The 15,359-nt window shown below is 44.9% G+C and overlaps 3 protein-coding genes across 5 annotated transcripts; 1 reads left to right on the top strand and 2 right to left on the bottom strand.

Moving 5' to 3' along the window:
• The first annotated feature begins 211 nt into the window (after positions 1 to 211).
• LOC123398934 lies at positions 212 to 3,285 on the top strand. Of its 2 annotated transcripts, none has more exons than XM_045093377.1 (6): positions 212 to 616; positions 1,327 to 1,417; positions 1,568 to 1,719; positions 2,054 to 2,081; positions 2,176 to 2,284; positions 2,830 to 3,285. In XM_045093377.1, the coding sequence occupies exons 1-6, from the start codon at positions 350 to 352 to the stop codon at positions 2,861 to 2,863; spliced, it is 681 nt and encodes a 226-aa protein (XP_044949312.1). In that variant the 5' UTR covers positions 212 to 349; the 3' UTR covers positions 2,864 to 3,285. The 2 variants fall into 2 exon arrangements, with proteins under 2 accessions (XP_044949312.1, XP_044949311.1); XM_045093376.1 differs by having other exon boundaries at positions 229 to 616; positions 2,852 to 3,285.
• A 115-nt stretch (positions 3,286 to 3,400) lies between these two features.
• LOC123398933 (glucose-6-phosphate isomerase 1, chloroplastic) lies at positions 3,401 to 9,185 on the bottom strand. Its single transcript, XM_045093375.1, has 14 exons — positions 8,488 to 9,185; positions 7,843 to 7,965; positions 7,624 to 7,722; positions 7,447 to 7,530; positions 5,767 to 5,910; positions 5,614 to 5,679; positions 5,460 to 5,528; positions 5,269 to 5,376; positions 5,101 to 5,153; positions 4,886 to 5,024; positions 4,635 to 4,791; positions 4,470 to 4,548; positions 3,856 to 3,922; positions 3,401 to 3,761 (listed from the first exon to the last, which is right to left on the bottom strand). Exons 1-14 carry the CDS (start codon positions 9,016 to 9,018, stop codon positions 3,633 to 3,635), a joined length of 1,848 nt encoding a protein of 615 aa, XP_044949310.1. The 5' UTR covers positions 9,019 to 9,185; the 3' UTR covers positions 3,401 to 3,632.
• A 1,717-nt stretch (positions 9,186 to 10,902) lies between these two features.
• On the bottom strand, positions 10,903 to 14,377 carry LOC123398935 (protein CURVATURE THYLAKOID 1D, chloroplastic-like). Of its 2 annotated transcripts, XM_045093378.1 has the most exons (5): positions 14,198 to 14,377; positions 13,905 to 14,125; positions 12,266 to 12,370; positions 11,432 to 11,503; positions 10,903 to 11,350 (listed from the first exon to the last, which is right to left on the bottom strand). In XM_045093378.1, the coding sequence occupies exons 1-5, from the start codon at positions 14,280 to 14,282 to the stop codon at positions 11,279 to 11,281; spliced, it is 555 nt and encodes a 184-aa protein (XP_044949313.1). In that variant the 5' UTR covers positions 14,283 to 14,377; the 3' UTR covers positions 10,903 to 11,278. The 2 variants fall into 2 exon arrangements, with proteins under 2 accessions (XP_044949313.1, XP_044949314.1); XM_045093379.1 differs by lacking the exon at positions 12,266 to 12,370 and having other exon boundaries at positions 14,198 to 14,360.
• Between the last annotated feature and the right edge of the window lie 982 nt (positions 14,378 to 15,359).

Here is a 15,359-nt window from a genome sequence, read left to right as displayed (position 1 = left end):
GATGCTATGAAAGAACTTATCTCAATAGGTTATGCAGCCGGTTTTACTCACAGTTGGGGGTCAAAGCCCTTCGTATCTTTTGCAATTTGCAAGCAACATGAAGAGCGAGCGTCCGCAAACGCAAGCACGTGTGCACGGAGGAATCACCGTCGGAAACGGAACCAAAGCAGCAAAAACACCTTCCGGTTAAGTTTAATCCAATCCAGTCCAATCATCACACGGAAACACCACGTCTCCTCTTTACATGTACGAAAAGCAATTACTCTAGCACTAGTACACGGCGCAGACGCCACGCAAAGCCCAAGTCCGGCGTCGCCTCCTCCTCCTCCGGCGATAGGGTTTCCTCCCGATGGAGCAGCCCTCCACCTCCTCGCCGTCGGCGCCTCTCCCGCGGCGGTCGCCGACGAAGGTCAGGCTGCGGCGCCAGAGGCTGGAGGCGCTCCTGCAGGAGCTCCGCCAGACGCTCGACGGGCTGGGCGACGCCGATCTCGGCGCCTCGCTCTCCGACGCGGCCGCCGACTCCGAGGCGTCCGAGTACGGGGACAACGAGGGCGGCGACGACGACGGTGACTCGGCGGCTTCGATGGCGAGCGACTCCGACCGCGCCACGGACCAGGTACGGATGTGGCGAGGTTTGGGACTTCGAGCCTGAAAATTCAGCACACGAAGCTTTAATTAGTTGCATTAATTGGCGTGTAACTGTTGAGGAATTGCTGTAATTCTACCAATTTACCGTTATTTCAGGTTTGTCGAACTAGTTTGGTCGGTTATTAGCCATCTACTAGATCTGAGTTGGGTGCCTTGTTTCCGGAACCAGTTAAAAAGTGCTTTGATACTTACTGTTTCTCATATTTGTATGTGGTTCCTCTGCGTGGTGAGTGCTGACTGGGACCAGTAAGGAACCTGTGAACATCTGGAGTCAGATACTCTACCATGGAAAGATGCCCTTTTATTGGAAGCAGGATCAGATGCAGTGAGGTTATCCAAAGTATAGATGTTGGCATCTGTGATGGTGGTGGAACAATGTAATGTGATGGTTTAGGCTAAACATCTTCTTAGTATTCATAAACTAGGAATATAACTGCCGTTAACAGGGCATGAGGATCAAGGATCAGTATAGCACGTGCAATCATTTTCCTATTTTGCATGTTATCCCCACTTTCCCCATTTAGAATGTGTGCCAAACAATCTCGTGTCACTTGGATTTATATTCTCGAGTGATATGAGGGGGAGCATGGAGAGTTTTTATTGTAGTTCGACTGTTGCCATGAAGCTGTTAGCTGTCTCAACGCTCTGAAGTCTGAACGGCTTGCTTTCACCTTGCAGATGTTGGATCTCCTTAAATCTAGGTTTGAATCACCTGAATTTCTTCAGGAGTTCCATGAAATTCAAAAGTCTGTATGTCAAAATGGTGCAGGTATGCCTCTGCCGAATGCACTTGTTATTACTGCTGGTAGTGCCTATAATACTCATGCAGTGGAATGTTGTGTTTCACATATCTTTTTATTTAACCTTTCTCGAAATAGAGTTGCGATACTCTAAAGTTCGTTTATGTTCTTTGCCACAGTTGAATTGGATACATCATGGGATGTAATAAAGGCGGGAGATGTGTGGGAAGATGATGACGACAACGGATATGTTCTTGTTAAGCCAGAGGATGCAGCTGAAGGGGTAGCTTTCTTTGTAGCCACATACTTATCAACACTTACAAAAACCAAGGTAGGAATGTCCTGCTATTTTCACTTCAATGTGATTCTATCATCACCTTGAAACCTTCGTTCCTTTTCCCTTATGATGTGGTTTGATGCAATGAACGATCATTGATTTAACGTCTGTCCACATGATAATCAGTATATTTGAGAAAATTTGGTTCATTTCCGTGTCACACATCTCTCTTTATAAGAGATGCCCCAGTCACCATGTTCCGGACTTGATATACTTGTGCTGCTCTTCTCTATAATATCTCAGTGTTGTTCTTTTTTACCGAGTCGTTTCTCTTCATGTATGAGAGTTGATCTATACATCTGATCCATGAATATCTCATGTTCTACAGGAATTATCTCCTGATCGACTTCAGAAAGGTTTGCTCTCTCTTTTCTTTGTCATCAGAATGATTACTCTAATCATTTCAAATGAAAGTTTTAATGCTGAACTTCATCACCGCTCTTCTGCCAGCCCTTAAGAAGACATTTTCAGCCGAGAAGAGAAAAGGCAAGCTTCGGAAGGCATGGGATGGGACAAAAAACATTTATAATGTAGCTTCATGGGGTGCTACAGCTGTTGGGTAAGTTATTTCACTAACCTTGGGCATGAACTTTCAAGAAATGTTGACCCAACCTGCATAACTTGTTACTAAGCTTGAGTTCCCGATGGAAATACTGTAAATTAGTTTTCTATCAATTTCATTTCACAAAGCACACAAACTGCTGAGCATAGTCAAATGTGCTGCCAGCTATGTCTTCAGAGTTTGTCTTGGTCATCCGTTATGTAATCTCGTCCAGTCCAGTCAGTTACATACTGTTGCAGGCTTCAAAATGCTCCTATAGAGAGGTTGTGCTCTATTGGTCTTCACTACTAACTAACCCTGGGAGAAAATATGTGATGTGTGTTTGCCCCATGATTGATCACTTCCAAGATCTGATGGAGTCAACTAATCAGGCTCTGGCTTATGTAAGATTGCCGTAATTTTGGGCATCAGTCTGGGATGGGATCTGTTCAGACATCATGCCCTTAAAAATTTTCATCTAGATAATAAATTATTTGCTTCGTTATTTTATCTGTAAGTACTTCCTGTATACATAATACATATCCTGTGTAATCTGATTGCAGTGCACATTTTTCATGCTCACAGCATCTACAATAATCAAGCAATTATAAAGGTAGCAGGCACAGCCATTCAGATGTCCTGGCGTGTGGTGTCCAAGTTCCTGTGAATGATGGGTGGTGGTAATTGTTGTAACTGGCGTGCTACAGTTAGTTAGGTAAAGGATACTGCATTGGTTGGAAATATCTGAGCAGGGATACTGCCGATTGAAAAATTGAGGTCTAGAGTTTAGGTCTATTGGGATGCTTGAAGGATTGAGGCTTAGCATTTAGGTTTGTTGATTGAAGGCTCGGAAGCCCATTTAAATAAATTTCGTTGGTGCCAGAATGTAAATAGGCCATTCATTTGGCTGCGTGAAGCAACTGAATCTCATCATATGTATCCCCAAAATGTATATATGCCATTCATGTCAACAACATTGCATTGTGCCAGAATAAACTTTGTGAATCAACTGCACCAAACGAATATGCCCACTTGTTTGAATATTTTTATTTCTATGCCAGAAAAGGCATAATTGGTTGCAAACAATTGTACCAGATGTGCGGCGAATGGAGCTTTGACAGAATATAGTGGAGATATTGAAACTCAGTGACATATGCAGGGCATCATCCTCCATTGTTTTGTAACTGATGGCACTTAAAACCAAAAAATCTGAACCCTAAGGCACAAGGAACAATCGTGCCATCACAACCAAATAAGAAACTAATGGCACGTCTGGAGCACACATGGCCCAGCCACTGGTGTTGTTCCTTTATTCCAGGAGACCACCCATTTTACACAAATCCAAACGCAAATATGAAGGGGGTAATCATAGGTCGTCTACATTGCATTCTCCAAGGTAAACCTTGACGCTTCGAGGAGAACCGCAGCTACCTTCTGCTATAAGTGCTCTATCATTGGCTGCCATGTGCTGAATTATTTTGTATATCATCTCAATCTGATGCAAATAAAAAAAAAAAGCATAATGCATGAGTTAAGAAATTGCGAAATTTAAGTTGGCAAAAAACAAAAGGCATGAGAGGTGAAATTACATCTTCGGGGCAATGGCAACGATCTGCGATTTGCTCCAGGGTCAATGGTTCAGCAGGGTCTTTGCAACTGAAAGAGAACAAGCAAACATATATGACGAACAGGAATCTAAGTACCTCCAAAAGGAACGTTCATATGATTAATCACGAAAGTCTTCAGCAGAATTCTGTGATGTGCTGAAATTGAAAGCACATTGCAGCCAAAGTAGCAGCAAGAGATGCTTGTCATAGGGTCAATGGTTCAGCAGAGTCATTGACTAAAAAAACTGTAACAGGACTCCCTTAGGGTAGGCAAAGTGCATCAATGGTTCTGATGGCCTTAGGAAAAATGGTCGCAAATGATAAGCAAATTTAGCCCATAAACAGAGAGTCTAGCACACCTAAGCTTCATGGATAACAAACTGTTCAGGCAGCAGGCTTGCTATCTGGCGGCATGTAATCATAATCCATGAAGAATTTCTGAAATCTAGATTATCCTAAACATTTTCAGTTACCCAAGAGACATTCGACAGGTAACAGAGGGCATGCATACTACGTAATCTAAACATTGCCTGGAATACCACGCAAAACAAGTACAGCTTCATCAAAGAACAAAAGTGAAATAAGAGATTTCATACCTGGCTTCATTGAGAACAGTCAGCACCCTTTTCTGAAGTGCCAATACCTCTCCTGCTGCTTTTTTCCCTGCCTCGACACCTGCATCATACAGCATATATAATGATAAGAATAACAACAATAAGTTATGGATCCTGAGCAATACTAGTGCATCTTGAGGATAGTACCAGGCTGATGATATGCATTGATGTTTACTAAAGAAGCATAAATTCCAACTGCACGTTCATAGAGTGCAACCAGTGCTCCAACGGCTCTGGGAGTTACTTCTTGCACGGTAACGGAGATGGACTCCCGGTCATTAGAATAAAGAGCAGAACGTGTACCCTGTGAGGCATAGGTTTCATCTGTCTTTAATCATCATACTAGTGCACAAATTAACATAATTCTATCTCTTAAAATCTGAACTCTGAAGACAAACCTGCAACATCCCAAACAAGTAGTCACCACATGTGACTCCAGGTTCGAGCTCCCAATCATGACCCGGAGGCCTGTCACGCAAAACCTCTATAAAAGTAACAAAGAAGTTGTGCACCCCTTCTCTTAGCTGTTGAATGTAACTGCAACCATAGACAGTTTAGTAAAAGTTGCACTTTAACCACAGTAAGTACTGTAGAAACATAAGTGTGAACTTACGCATGCTGGTCTGTACTTCCTTTGTTACCATATACAGTTAGCCCCTGATTAACCTGCCATTAAAATTTTATATGCTTAACAAAGCACACAACTAAGCACAAAATCTGGCAGCTGGTAGTGTAGATACAGAACATCAAGTACTGGGAGTAGAGAAGCAAGAATACATACCCGATTGCCATCAAGGTCAAATTCTTTCCCAAGAGATTCCATGACAAGCTGTTGTAAATATCTACTCAAAAGTAGCAGACTATCCTTGTAAGGAAGTACAACCATATCCTGGACGAGGGGTAAAGCCACTAGTAAGCAAAATACTGAAATCAGAAACCTCGACAGAAATTGTAAGCAATTAAGCCACAAACCTTGCTGCCTATTCCTTCAGTAGCCCAATACCAAGATAACGCAAGTAATGCTGCTGGATTTTCCTTAACCTGGATAAGTGCAAAGCAATACTTGAGACATTCTCCATAGTCATATCATATGACCAAACTAGTCTATACATCTAAAATACCATACCACAGTGTTCCTGGTCTCCTCATCCATTAGTGCTGCACCAACTAGCATTTCCTTGACATCAATACCCTGGTAAATGACAAAAACCACTCATGTTAATATGGAATTTCATGGAAGTCCGCTTCTCTGCAACATTGGAAAGTGGAAGGCACTGACCTGTAATGCAGCTGGAAGTAACCCCACCGCTGACAATTCTGATGTTCTACCACCAACCCAGTCAAACATAGGAAATCGATCTAACCATCCCTCTATTCTGGCAGTGTTATCTAATAGAGAATTTTCTTGAGTGATTGCAACTCCCTGCAAAACAGATGTGTCATAAAATATCAATTGTTTTACAATAAGGCTGTGAGCAATCTGTTTCCGTCTTAAAAAGATTGTATGATTGTCGTATGAATGGTGTTACCCTCATCAAGGACATGTACGATAATGTTGTGACAAGTGTTCGAACAAGTGATGTCAAGATCGATGACTTTCCTATTAAAATAGGACTGCACCAGGGGTCGTCTGCTTTGAGCCCTTACCTTTTTGCTTTGGTGTGATGGATGAGGTCACAGGGGACATACAAGGAGATATCCCATGGTTTATGCTCTTTGCAGATGATGTGGTGCTAGTCGATGATAGTCGGACGGGGGTCAATAGGAAGTTAGAGCTATGGAGACAAACCTTGGAATCAAAGGTTTTAGACTTAGTAGAACAAAAACCGAGTACATGAGGTGCGGTTTCAATATTACTAGGCACGGGCAGAAGGAGGAGGAGGAGGTTAGCCTTGATGGGTAGGTGGTGCCTCAGAAGGACACATTTTGATATTTGGAGTCAATGCTACAGAAGGATGGGAATATAGATGAAGATGTGAACCATCGAATCAAAGCCGGATGGATGAAGTGGCGCCAAGCTTCTGACGTTCTCTATGACAAGAGAGTGCCACAAAAGCTAAAAGGCATATTCTACAGGACAGCGATTCGACCCGCAATGTTGTACGGCGCTGCGTGTTGGCCAACTAAAAGGCAGACATGTTCAACATTTAGCTGTGGCGGAGATGCGCATGTTGAGATGGATGTGTGGCCACACAAGGAAGGACCTGGTCCGGAATGATGATATTCAAGACAAAGCTGGGGTAGCACCGACTGAATAGAAGCTTATCCAACACCATCTGAGATGGTTTGCACATATTCGGTGCAGGCCTCAAGAAGCGCTAGTGCATAGCGGACGGCTAAAGCGTGCTGATAATTTCAAGAGAGGTAGGGATAGACTGAACTTGACAAGGAAGGAGTCTGTAAAGAGAGATCTGAAGGACTGGAGTATCACCAAAGAACTAGCCCTGGACAGGGGTGCACAGAAGCTTGCTATCCATGTGCCAGAACCATGAGTTGGTTGCAAGATCTTATGGGTTTCACCTCTAGCCTACCCCAACTTGTTTGGGACTAAAGGCTTTGTTGTTGTTGTTGTCGTCGTCTTATGAACAATTTTCACATTGGTTTAGAAAAATCAATTGTATAGTCAAGATGAATGCTTACTTACTGAGCAATGACAATGACCACAAAATTATGTATTAATGCATTGCATCCATAGAGAATCGAGTTATACGACACAACTAAAATAGCATATACAGATTCTCTCCTTGCCACTAGTTTGTACATGAAACATGAGATTAATTAATTCCAGTGTACCTCACAAGTCACAACCCTGATAGGCTGCCATCAGCATCTATAGTAAATTAATGAGTCCAGAGTAATATTGACTGGTTGTAGTTAAAGATTAGCCCAACATACAGCATTTGGCATTTCAATATATGAATTAACATGCAAAAGGGGGGGGGGGGACTGGGGTCAAAACCTGTTTTGAGAAATCCAGTCCAGCATCTCTGAAGGCTTTTTGTACTTCTAGTAGACCATTCCGGGTTTCAGGTGTACCACCACTCTGTACGTATAACAAGCATGTGATGCAAACAAGTATCTAATAGCAATGGGAAAAGAAGGGCATAATAAGGAAATGTAGGAACTATATATGTACCTTAGAGATTACAATTACAAGAGTAGATCTAAGTTCCTCCCCTAGTTGAGCAATTTGATGATCAATTCCAGCAGGGTCGGTGTTGTCAATAAATCGTATCTGATATCAAGCAGAAAAAAAAAAGGGTAATGTTTATAGTGCTTGAAACAGACGTAAATACACAGCATGGAAAAAAGCAATCAAGGTACATTGCGCAGATTAGAGAACTCGGGACAATACCTTCAATGGGGGGTTATCAGGCGCAAGCGCCTCAGAAACAAATTGAGGCCCCAAAGACGATCCTCCAATCCCTATAGAGAGTATTTGAGTAAAACGACCAGCCTGAGATGACGGAGGTTTAATCTGGATTTTTATAGCAAAAATGGCTTGTTAGAGCTTGTAGTGAACTAATGATTGAAGATGAACACAGGAAAAGCATGAATAATCTTAATCAGCACCTATCTGGCACATTCCCTAAAATCCATTCAAGCCAATGACCAAACTGCGTGTGTGTATTACTGTGCCAGAGCATGCTTAGAGCCTTACACACAAACATGCTCGAGCCTCTTCCTCAGCAATAGAATTGTACAACGAAAACCTGTATGCTCAACTTCTGATAATGTTTTTTTCCGAATGCTTCGAGGTGGTTTGCTAGACAACTAAAGCTAATGGTACCACTGGGCACTGGCACTCTTTCTCTGACTGAGAATAAGCAATTGCATTGCCTCAACTCACCCCTAAAATTAAGCTTTCATCATGGCAGAGATATAAATACACAAGAGTGATGCCGTAGCATCACAAACTCGCATACTCCTTTATCAACGCTCTACTCCTCAGGAGTAGCAACAATTCAATTCAATTGTATGAAAAACAAAATGCGCTGACCTTGGCAGAGATGATGTCCTGGGAGAAGGCGAGGATGTGGTCGATGGTCTTCTCGATCTTGGTGCGGAGGAAGGAGTTGGGGGCGAGGCCGGGGTCGCGGAGCCAGTAGTGTCCGACCATGCGGCCCTCGTCGGGGTTGGCGATGGCGCCCTTCTCGAGCTCCCCCATGGCGACGAAGGCCCGCTGCATGAGCGGCTCCATCCGGCGGAGGAAGTCGTCGGTGAAGCCCATCCGGCTGACGTCGACGAAGAGGCCCAGCTGCTTGTGCTGGTAGAGCCACTCGACGTAGCGGTCCCAGAGCTTGATCGGGTCCTTCTCGACCGCGCCGCCGCCGCCGCCCTGGCCCGGCGCCCTGGACGCCGCGAGCGGCGGGGCCGGGGCGTGGGAGGAGGAGGAGCGGGAGAGGTCCGCGATGGAATGGGGCGCGCGGAGGCGGAGGTGGGATGGGCGCATGAGCAGCTGCCTCCGGAGCCGGAGCCTGCACGCGGAGGAGGAGGAGGGCGGCGCCGCCGCGCCGGAGATGGACGCCATCTCCGCCGGAGGTCGCGGTGTGCTGGCTGGCTGGTCACGGGCGGCGGCTCACGCGCATCCAACTCGGAGAGAGGGGTGGGGGAGGGTTTAGTTTTGGTGGAGTCCACGAGGGAGGGAGGGAGGAAGGAGGAGTTGTTGGCCTCGCTGGGCTTGGCTTTATCTGCGGGAAGACGAAGGCACCCTACGACACCTACCACGTCACCGCGGCCGGACGGGCCCACATGTCAGCGTCCGAGCGGGTGGGCGCTGCCGTTCCGTCCCTGCGCGGCGGCTGGGGCTGGGGGGCACGTGTGGGAGGCGCGGCGGTGTCGCCGGCCGGGGCCGGGGCCGGGGGCGGAAAGATCTGAACGGACGGCGAGGGGCCGATGGTAGGTGGGGCCGGGCAGGATCTTTCCGTGAGAGGGGACGGACGAAAGCTGCGACACAAGTGATGAAGCGACGAACGCGCAGGCGTCGGTGATTTACGTGTTTGCGTGCGCGCGCGCTCGCGTCCGCATGTCGGAAACGGGGAATGCGATGTGTGTTTTCTTCTCTGAACGAATGAAATGAATGAATGAATTAGGGCCGTGCAGCCTGCCTTGTGCTGTGCATTTCTGGAAATCGGGTGGTTTCTGCCGCTAGGAAGGCGACGTTTTCCAGGGGCCGACGGGGAGAGCGATTCAACTCTATTCTTCTGAATGATAGGGAAAGCAATCCGATTCGCTGCGTGTGGCTTCAGTTCTCCGTTCGTAAAACGGAAGATCCGCGGTGGCCGTCGTAGGCCTTGCGTGTGACGAGTCTCGTGGTTCTCATGGCATGTGTTGCACGCACCTGCGGTGGTGTGCTTTTCATCCTCGTCGCCGCCTTCTTTTTCCTTTCTTTTTTTGCTTTGCTTTTAAGAAGAAAAAAAGAGGATGATCCCACATCTACACGATGCATGCAGTCATTTTTTTTTTTGGCTACAAGTCTATATCTTCATGGTTGTGATCTCGAGAAGTCCCATGAGCCTTTTTTATCTTGTTGATTGATTGAACAGATGACCATTCCTTGCTCTATATCTTGATCGGTAGCATGAGTAGAATGCAGTGAATTGATAACACAGGCCGAGTTATTATTCTGGTCATCAATAGACTAATAATTTCTCATAGTTTGTTATTGTCCGTACCCCTCTTTCAATAGATTAGTCAGGACGACCCTCTTCCGCCTTCCTGCCTGGTCGCATCTGTAATAGCCGCCTCGCCCCCACAGGGCAAAAACCCCAACTGATTCCTGCCTCATGCTCAGCGCTAATGGCCATTTAGGAAAGCGATTGCCTCCTTCCCACTGTGATAGGCTAAAGGCCAACTGAGCCTTCAGTTTTTAGCCTTTCAGGAAAGCGATCGCCTCCTCTGCACTGTGATGATGTGTTCAACGCTTCAGTGTTCAAAACTGATTGACAGTTTGACAAAACTGAGCTGCTACCCTTTTGGGCTCCTCGGTTGACCTTGCCTTTCTGCGGCCTCGTTCGAGGTAACCGTTTATGAATGCAGGCCGTAGCTAAACCGGGGAAACCTAAACCGTTTCTCGACGGCGAGGGCAAGGGAAGAAAAACTGCTTTCCCTATTCAGGAGGAGTTTCCCTTTTTTGAAAAGTAGGAATAACTCCGGTCCTCCGAATCGCAAACATATATCATTCATCGTTTGATCATCCCAAGTGAAATTTAGCATCGGTGCTGAACAGAATGGCTAACGGAAAAATAAAGAAAATAACATAGGTTTATTTTATATATGCATAAGGAAAATAACCTGATTGGTTGGTGAAGGCTGGCGATTCTCATTGCAACAAGGACCAACCTCAACCTGGCTGACTGACAATATAACAAACACCAACCAAAGTAGGCCACGGAGATATACTAATCAAGTTAACAAAACTCCTCTCTGATTGCAATTGGAACCCCACGACAGAGACTGTTTGCAGCCACCTGACGAAGCTGTCCACATACATCGTCATGAACGATGACTTGAATAATTAGCAGCCCCAGAAGGTCGCATGCAACGCAAGGAACTCCACAGGGCAGCATTGCTCCTACACTTTATTCGAACGGAGTGACAGAAAGGCGCAACAGTCGGGTGACACGACTCGCTAAAACTAATCTAGAAACCAACCACGATCTCAAGGCAGGCCTGGAATAAAATACTAATCATTCAGAACATTTTTGGTCGAAAAAGGGAAAGCAGGTATGGGTACCAGATTATCTCAGCATCTTTTGCACTAGAACTACAACAGACCGCTGCAAAATTGCTCAGTCGTCCCGAGACCCAAGTACCTGCCTCTTGATGGAGCCGATTCTCGTGATCAACTCGTCCCTGTTTTCCTACATAATAAGTAGTAGAAATGTCAGTCCTCCACTGTGGGTATTTATCAGTTCAAACTTCGAACTGAGTACACCAATCACCTTAAATATCAGATATCGTGAGGTGAACCAAACTGTGAAGCCGAGGCCAACCACTTCCATCACCTGAGGAACCTGCCCAATGTACAGTCATATTGTGAGATTCACAAATTTCCATACGCGTTTGCTAGAGTATTTTAGAACTTATTTAAAGAAGGGATGTTTCTAGAGCTGGTACAATTGTTCAGTGTGATCACGTAACTGTTTCACTAAGATCTAAACTAGATTCTACCCGTTGATGGAATCAGCAAGTTTGCACCGCTCACCATTTCCAGCAAATAAAGTACTCCTTCCACCTTTTCAAAAAAAAAAACTACTCCTTCCTTCCCAAAATGTAAATCCTATTTGTTTTGTCTTAAGTCAAACTCTCTTAAGTTTGACCAAGTTTATAGACAAAAAAAAAATCCACGTCTACAATACCAATAGATACATCAAATATATTTCCATAGTGTATTTTTTTGGTATCACAGATATCGATATTTATTTTTATAAACTTGGTCAAACTAAACAAAGTCTTAGGACCAAAAAAATAAGACATATTTTGCGATTCAGGGAGTATGAGCCTTTAGCTATATGCTTTTTCTAAAATAAACTTTTGATTGGTAATTCTTGCCTTTTTGTCATATCATGATATGTCAAGTGTCATAAGCAAGTCATGGAAGTCTAATTTTCATTTCTCCTATTCCAATTGATATCTACAAATAAATGGCGGCAGGTTCAAAGCTAGCAAATTTTCAAACCAGATACGTATTATGATGTAAACAATAATCCGCACTCTCCAGTTCATGCATTGGGACCAGGACGGGCCAAGAGTGTGAGAAATAGAAATAAACGTACCACAGGGACTGATTCAAGTGCAGAAACCACTATTGATGATATCCAAATAGCAACAATGGCGGAGGACCCATAGACTAGAGCAGTATATGAACTGTCAGAATCCAGCTACATAAGACAGTTCACAGATTTAGTCCATTAAAACTGCATTACCGCAACCAATGCACAGAATAGCACAAAATAGCATTTTTCACAGCAAGGGCAACCCTGAAGGAAATTTGATGAGATTTAAGAACAAGAGAGTTCTAAAAAGTAATATCACCCCTAGTGAATGTAAAATATTCACTCAATCTCATTTATCAGAATTACAGCTGTATGAACTGAAAAGACTAATGCATTTTCATTATGTAAGATCCAAAAAGTAGCTTAATGTAACTATAAAGGCAAAACAGTGCGACCAAATTACCAGGGATTCTGAATCTAATATATAAATTGCTGCTGTTACTCATTGTTCTTTTGAAAATAAACCTTCAGCTTTGTGTATCATAAAGTGTTTTCCTTTAGAGATAAATGCAATTCAACAGATAGTTTTTCATTGCTTAGACGCATATGTGCTTCTATGAAGAAATAAAAGCACAGAGAAATCAGTTGTAACATCAGCAGAACTACTTCAATAGGATATACTTTGGCAGTGGATGCAAAGGCAACTGTATTTTTTCCTTCACAAAATGCCCATGATTTGAATTCTGAATTTGGAAGGAAGTTATTGGGGTCTCTGCATGTGTATATGGGTTTTGCTATAATTTTGTGATGATCCCACATGTAAAAAAGCAAGAGGAGAAGGCGAACAGACTGCCATCACACATTTGCATCTCTATAAGAGTGAAGAAAACACAATCACTCTCTAAGAATTCACTTTCGAGCCAGCAAAGAAGTTAGATCAAGTACCTAGTATAACACTATAACTAACTAAGGAGGCTCCTAGTGCACATGTGACTGAAATTTCGTTAACTGCTTTCTCTCTGTTGACCCCAAATCCAAATGCCCCCCTCTCCCGTAGTCGCGGCCGTAGTGGCCACTGTCCATCCCTTCTCATCAACCCGCTCTCCGACACCAGCCCGTCGCCCGAGGCCGGCACGCAACCCCCACTGGCCTTCCCACTAAGCACAGAGAGCACAAGTGCATCTCAGGTGCCAGTGAACCCCAAAACTCCACTCAGAAGACCTCTCCAGCAAGGCCACCAGACTCAGCTCTGCCTCACAATTCTAACAACCTCGTCAGCAAGGTCACCCATTCTCTCCTCGGCCTCCATATCAGCTCCATCTTACATCTCCGGCAAGTACTTGCGCCACCAGACGGGACGAAGAATCGCACAAATCGCTGTGCAGATCGAGGGCTGAAAATTATCTAAAATTCGGGTGATTTCAGTTAACTGTGCTCTACCAAATCAGTTTAAAGTTAAACTACCGTAGCTCAATATCAAACTCCAGCACAATCATCACTATAACCCAAAGGTGGCAATGGCGACTTGCTTGTTTTCCGAATATGCAACAAATCAGGTACATCCTGGAAAGCTGAAACTGATCTGAACACTGAAGCAATCTGCCCCCAATCTATATGCTAAACAAACAGACTGAAACCTTGAGCAAGACAGACTACTTGCATACAAATCAACAAATACAAGGCGGGTGCACGCGCTCACCTCGACGCCGAGCTGGTTGAGAACGCTCCACGGAGCCAGCTCGCCCTGCACCTGCCCGTCTTCCTCCCCGTTGCTCGCCTCCCGGCCGAAACCATCCAGGCCCTCCCGCTTCGCCGGCGCCGGCGCCGGCCACTCGGGCTTCTCAGAGACCAGAGGCCTGAACCCGTCCGAGTCCCTGGCCGCACGCACGGCCAGCGGCGAGGCTCCGACGCGGCCAAAACCTTGAGCAGGGCTAGGGTTTTAGCTAGCATTTTTTCACGGGATCCGAAAGTGAGAGGCGGAAGCTCGCGCACCTTGATGTCGCAGGGAGCTCCGCGCGGGGCGGGGAGGGAGGCGCACGAGCGCGGCGACGGCGGCGTGCGAAGCGGCCGGAGACATCGGAGATTTTTCTTCTTCTTCTTCTTCCAAGCTTGTGTCTCTGCTCGGGCGATACTGAGGGTGGCGACTGGTTCCGGAGGAGCTCGCCGCCCCACTGCCTGTCTGTGTACTGAGGGTGGCAAAGGGTGGCGGCTTTGCCGCGGCCGTTTTGGGTTGGGCTGATTGAGACTTCGAGATGGACAGACCTTTGGGCTTTCTGCAGTTAATAGAGAGGGTTGATTGGATCTGTGTGACTCTGATTTTCATCGAAATACTCTTATCTTTTCAGATTGTGACAAGTGTTTCATTTGACGTAACCGGAAAGCTTTTTGTTTTTTCATAGATCCGTTTATTCGAAACATTTTATCTCTTAAAACGTACGTACAAATATCAAACTGTTTTTACAATTGGATATCTCGCGTCGAGATCTTCAAAACTAGACATCATGTTGATAGGTTTTGACAAACTTCGTTTTATAAAAAAACTTGGATGAAAAAATCGTGCCTCTCGCGAAAGAAAAAGAGAACACGTTCTTTTTCGTTTTCAAGAAGCACGGATGTGCTCCTCGCGGAAGCAAATTCATGTCTCTCGCGTAAGCAAAACCGTACCTCTCGAGAAAAGAAAAAAACATGGTTTGCCCGTTTTCAAGAGGCACCGTTGTACCTCTCATGAAAGCAAATTCCTGTCTCTCATGGAAGCAAAATCCTACCTTTCGAGGAAGATAGAAAATGCAGGTTTTTTTCGTTTTTGAGATGCACGGCCATGCCTCTTGCGGAAGCAAATCCATGCCTCTCGAGGAAGAAAATACTATGTTTTCATGAAAAAAAATAATGTTTTTGGTCCAAAATGTAAGAAAGACCTTTAAAAATCAATAGTCCAAAAAAAACGAAATAAAACAATCTAAAAAAATCAAAAATGCATGCAAAAAAATAAAAAAGTTAGAGGGAGTGTCTAGAGCGCGACACATGACAGCAGCTAAAAACAGGCCGAATGGCTACGCATGAGAGTGACCCTTCGAAGAATTTCAAAGGAGCGCTCTTCAATTAGTTGCTCCTAATTTCCATCAGTTGAAGATATGCATTACAAAAACTGAACTTG

This window comes from Hordeum vulgare, chromosome 5H (genome assembly GCF_904849725.1).
Source record: "Hordeum vulgare subsp. vulgare chromosome 5H, MorexV3_pseudomolecules_assembly, whole genome shotgun sequence".
Classification (NCBI taxonomy): domain Eukaryota; kingdom Viridiplantae; phylum Streptophyta; class Magnoliopsida; order Poales; family Poaceae; genus Hordeum; species Hordeum vulgare.
The sequence above is the reverse complement of the archived record's forward strand: the minus strand, read 5'-3'. Positions and strand labels throughout refer to the sequence as shown.

Coding starts and splice junctions, on each gene's coding strand:
- LOC123398934 (XM_045093376.1), top strand. CDS start 350: ATGGAGCAGCCCTCCACCTCCTCGCCGTCGGCGCCTCTCCCGCGGCGG. Junction 1,720..2,053: donor CAACACTTACAAAAACCAAG/GTAGGAATGTCC, acceptor CATGTTCTACAG/GAATTATCTCCTGATCGACT. Junction 2,285..2,851: donor TGGGGTGCTACAGCTGTTGG/GTAAGTTATTTC, acceptor TCATGCTCACAG/CATCTACAATAATCAAGCAA.
- LOC123398933 (XM_045093375.1), bottom strand. CDS start 9,018: ATGGCGTCCATCTCCGGCGCGGCGGCGCCGCCCTCCTCCTCCTCCGCG. Junction 7,723..7,842: donor CTGATAACCCCCCATTGAAG/GTATTGTCCCGA, acceptor GCTTGATATCAG/ATACGATTTATTGACAACAC. Junction 5,529..5,613: donor AGGAGACCAGGAACACTGTG/GTATGGTATTTT, acceptor GCACTTATCCAG/GTTAAGGAAAATCCAGCAGC.
- LOC123398935 (XM_045093378.1), bottom strand. CDS start 14,282: ATGTCTCCGGCCGCTTCGCACGCCGCCGTCGCCGCGCTCGTGCGCCTC. Junction 14,126..14,197: donor GAGCTCCCTGCGACATCAAG/GTGCGCGAGCTT, acceptor GCCCTGCTCAAG/GTTTTGGCCGCGTCGGAGCC. Junction 11,351..11,431: donor CACGATATCTGATATTTAAG/GTGATTGGTGTA, acceptor CTTATTATGTAG/GAAAACAGGGACGAGTTGAT.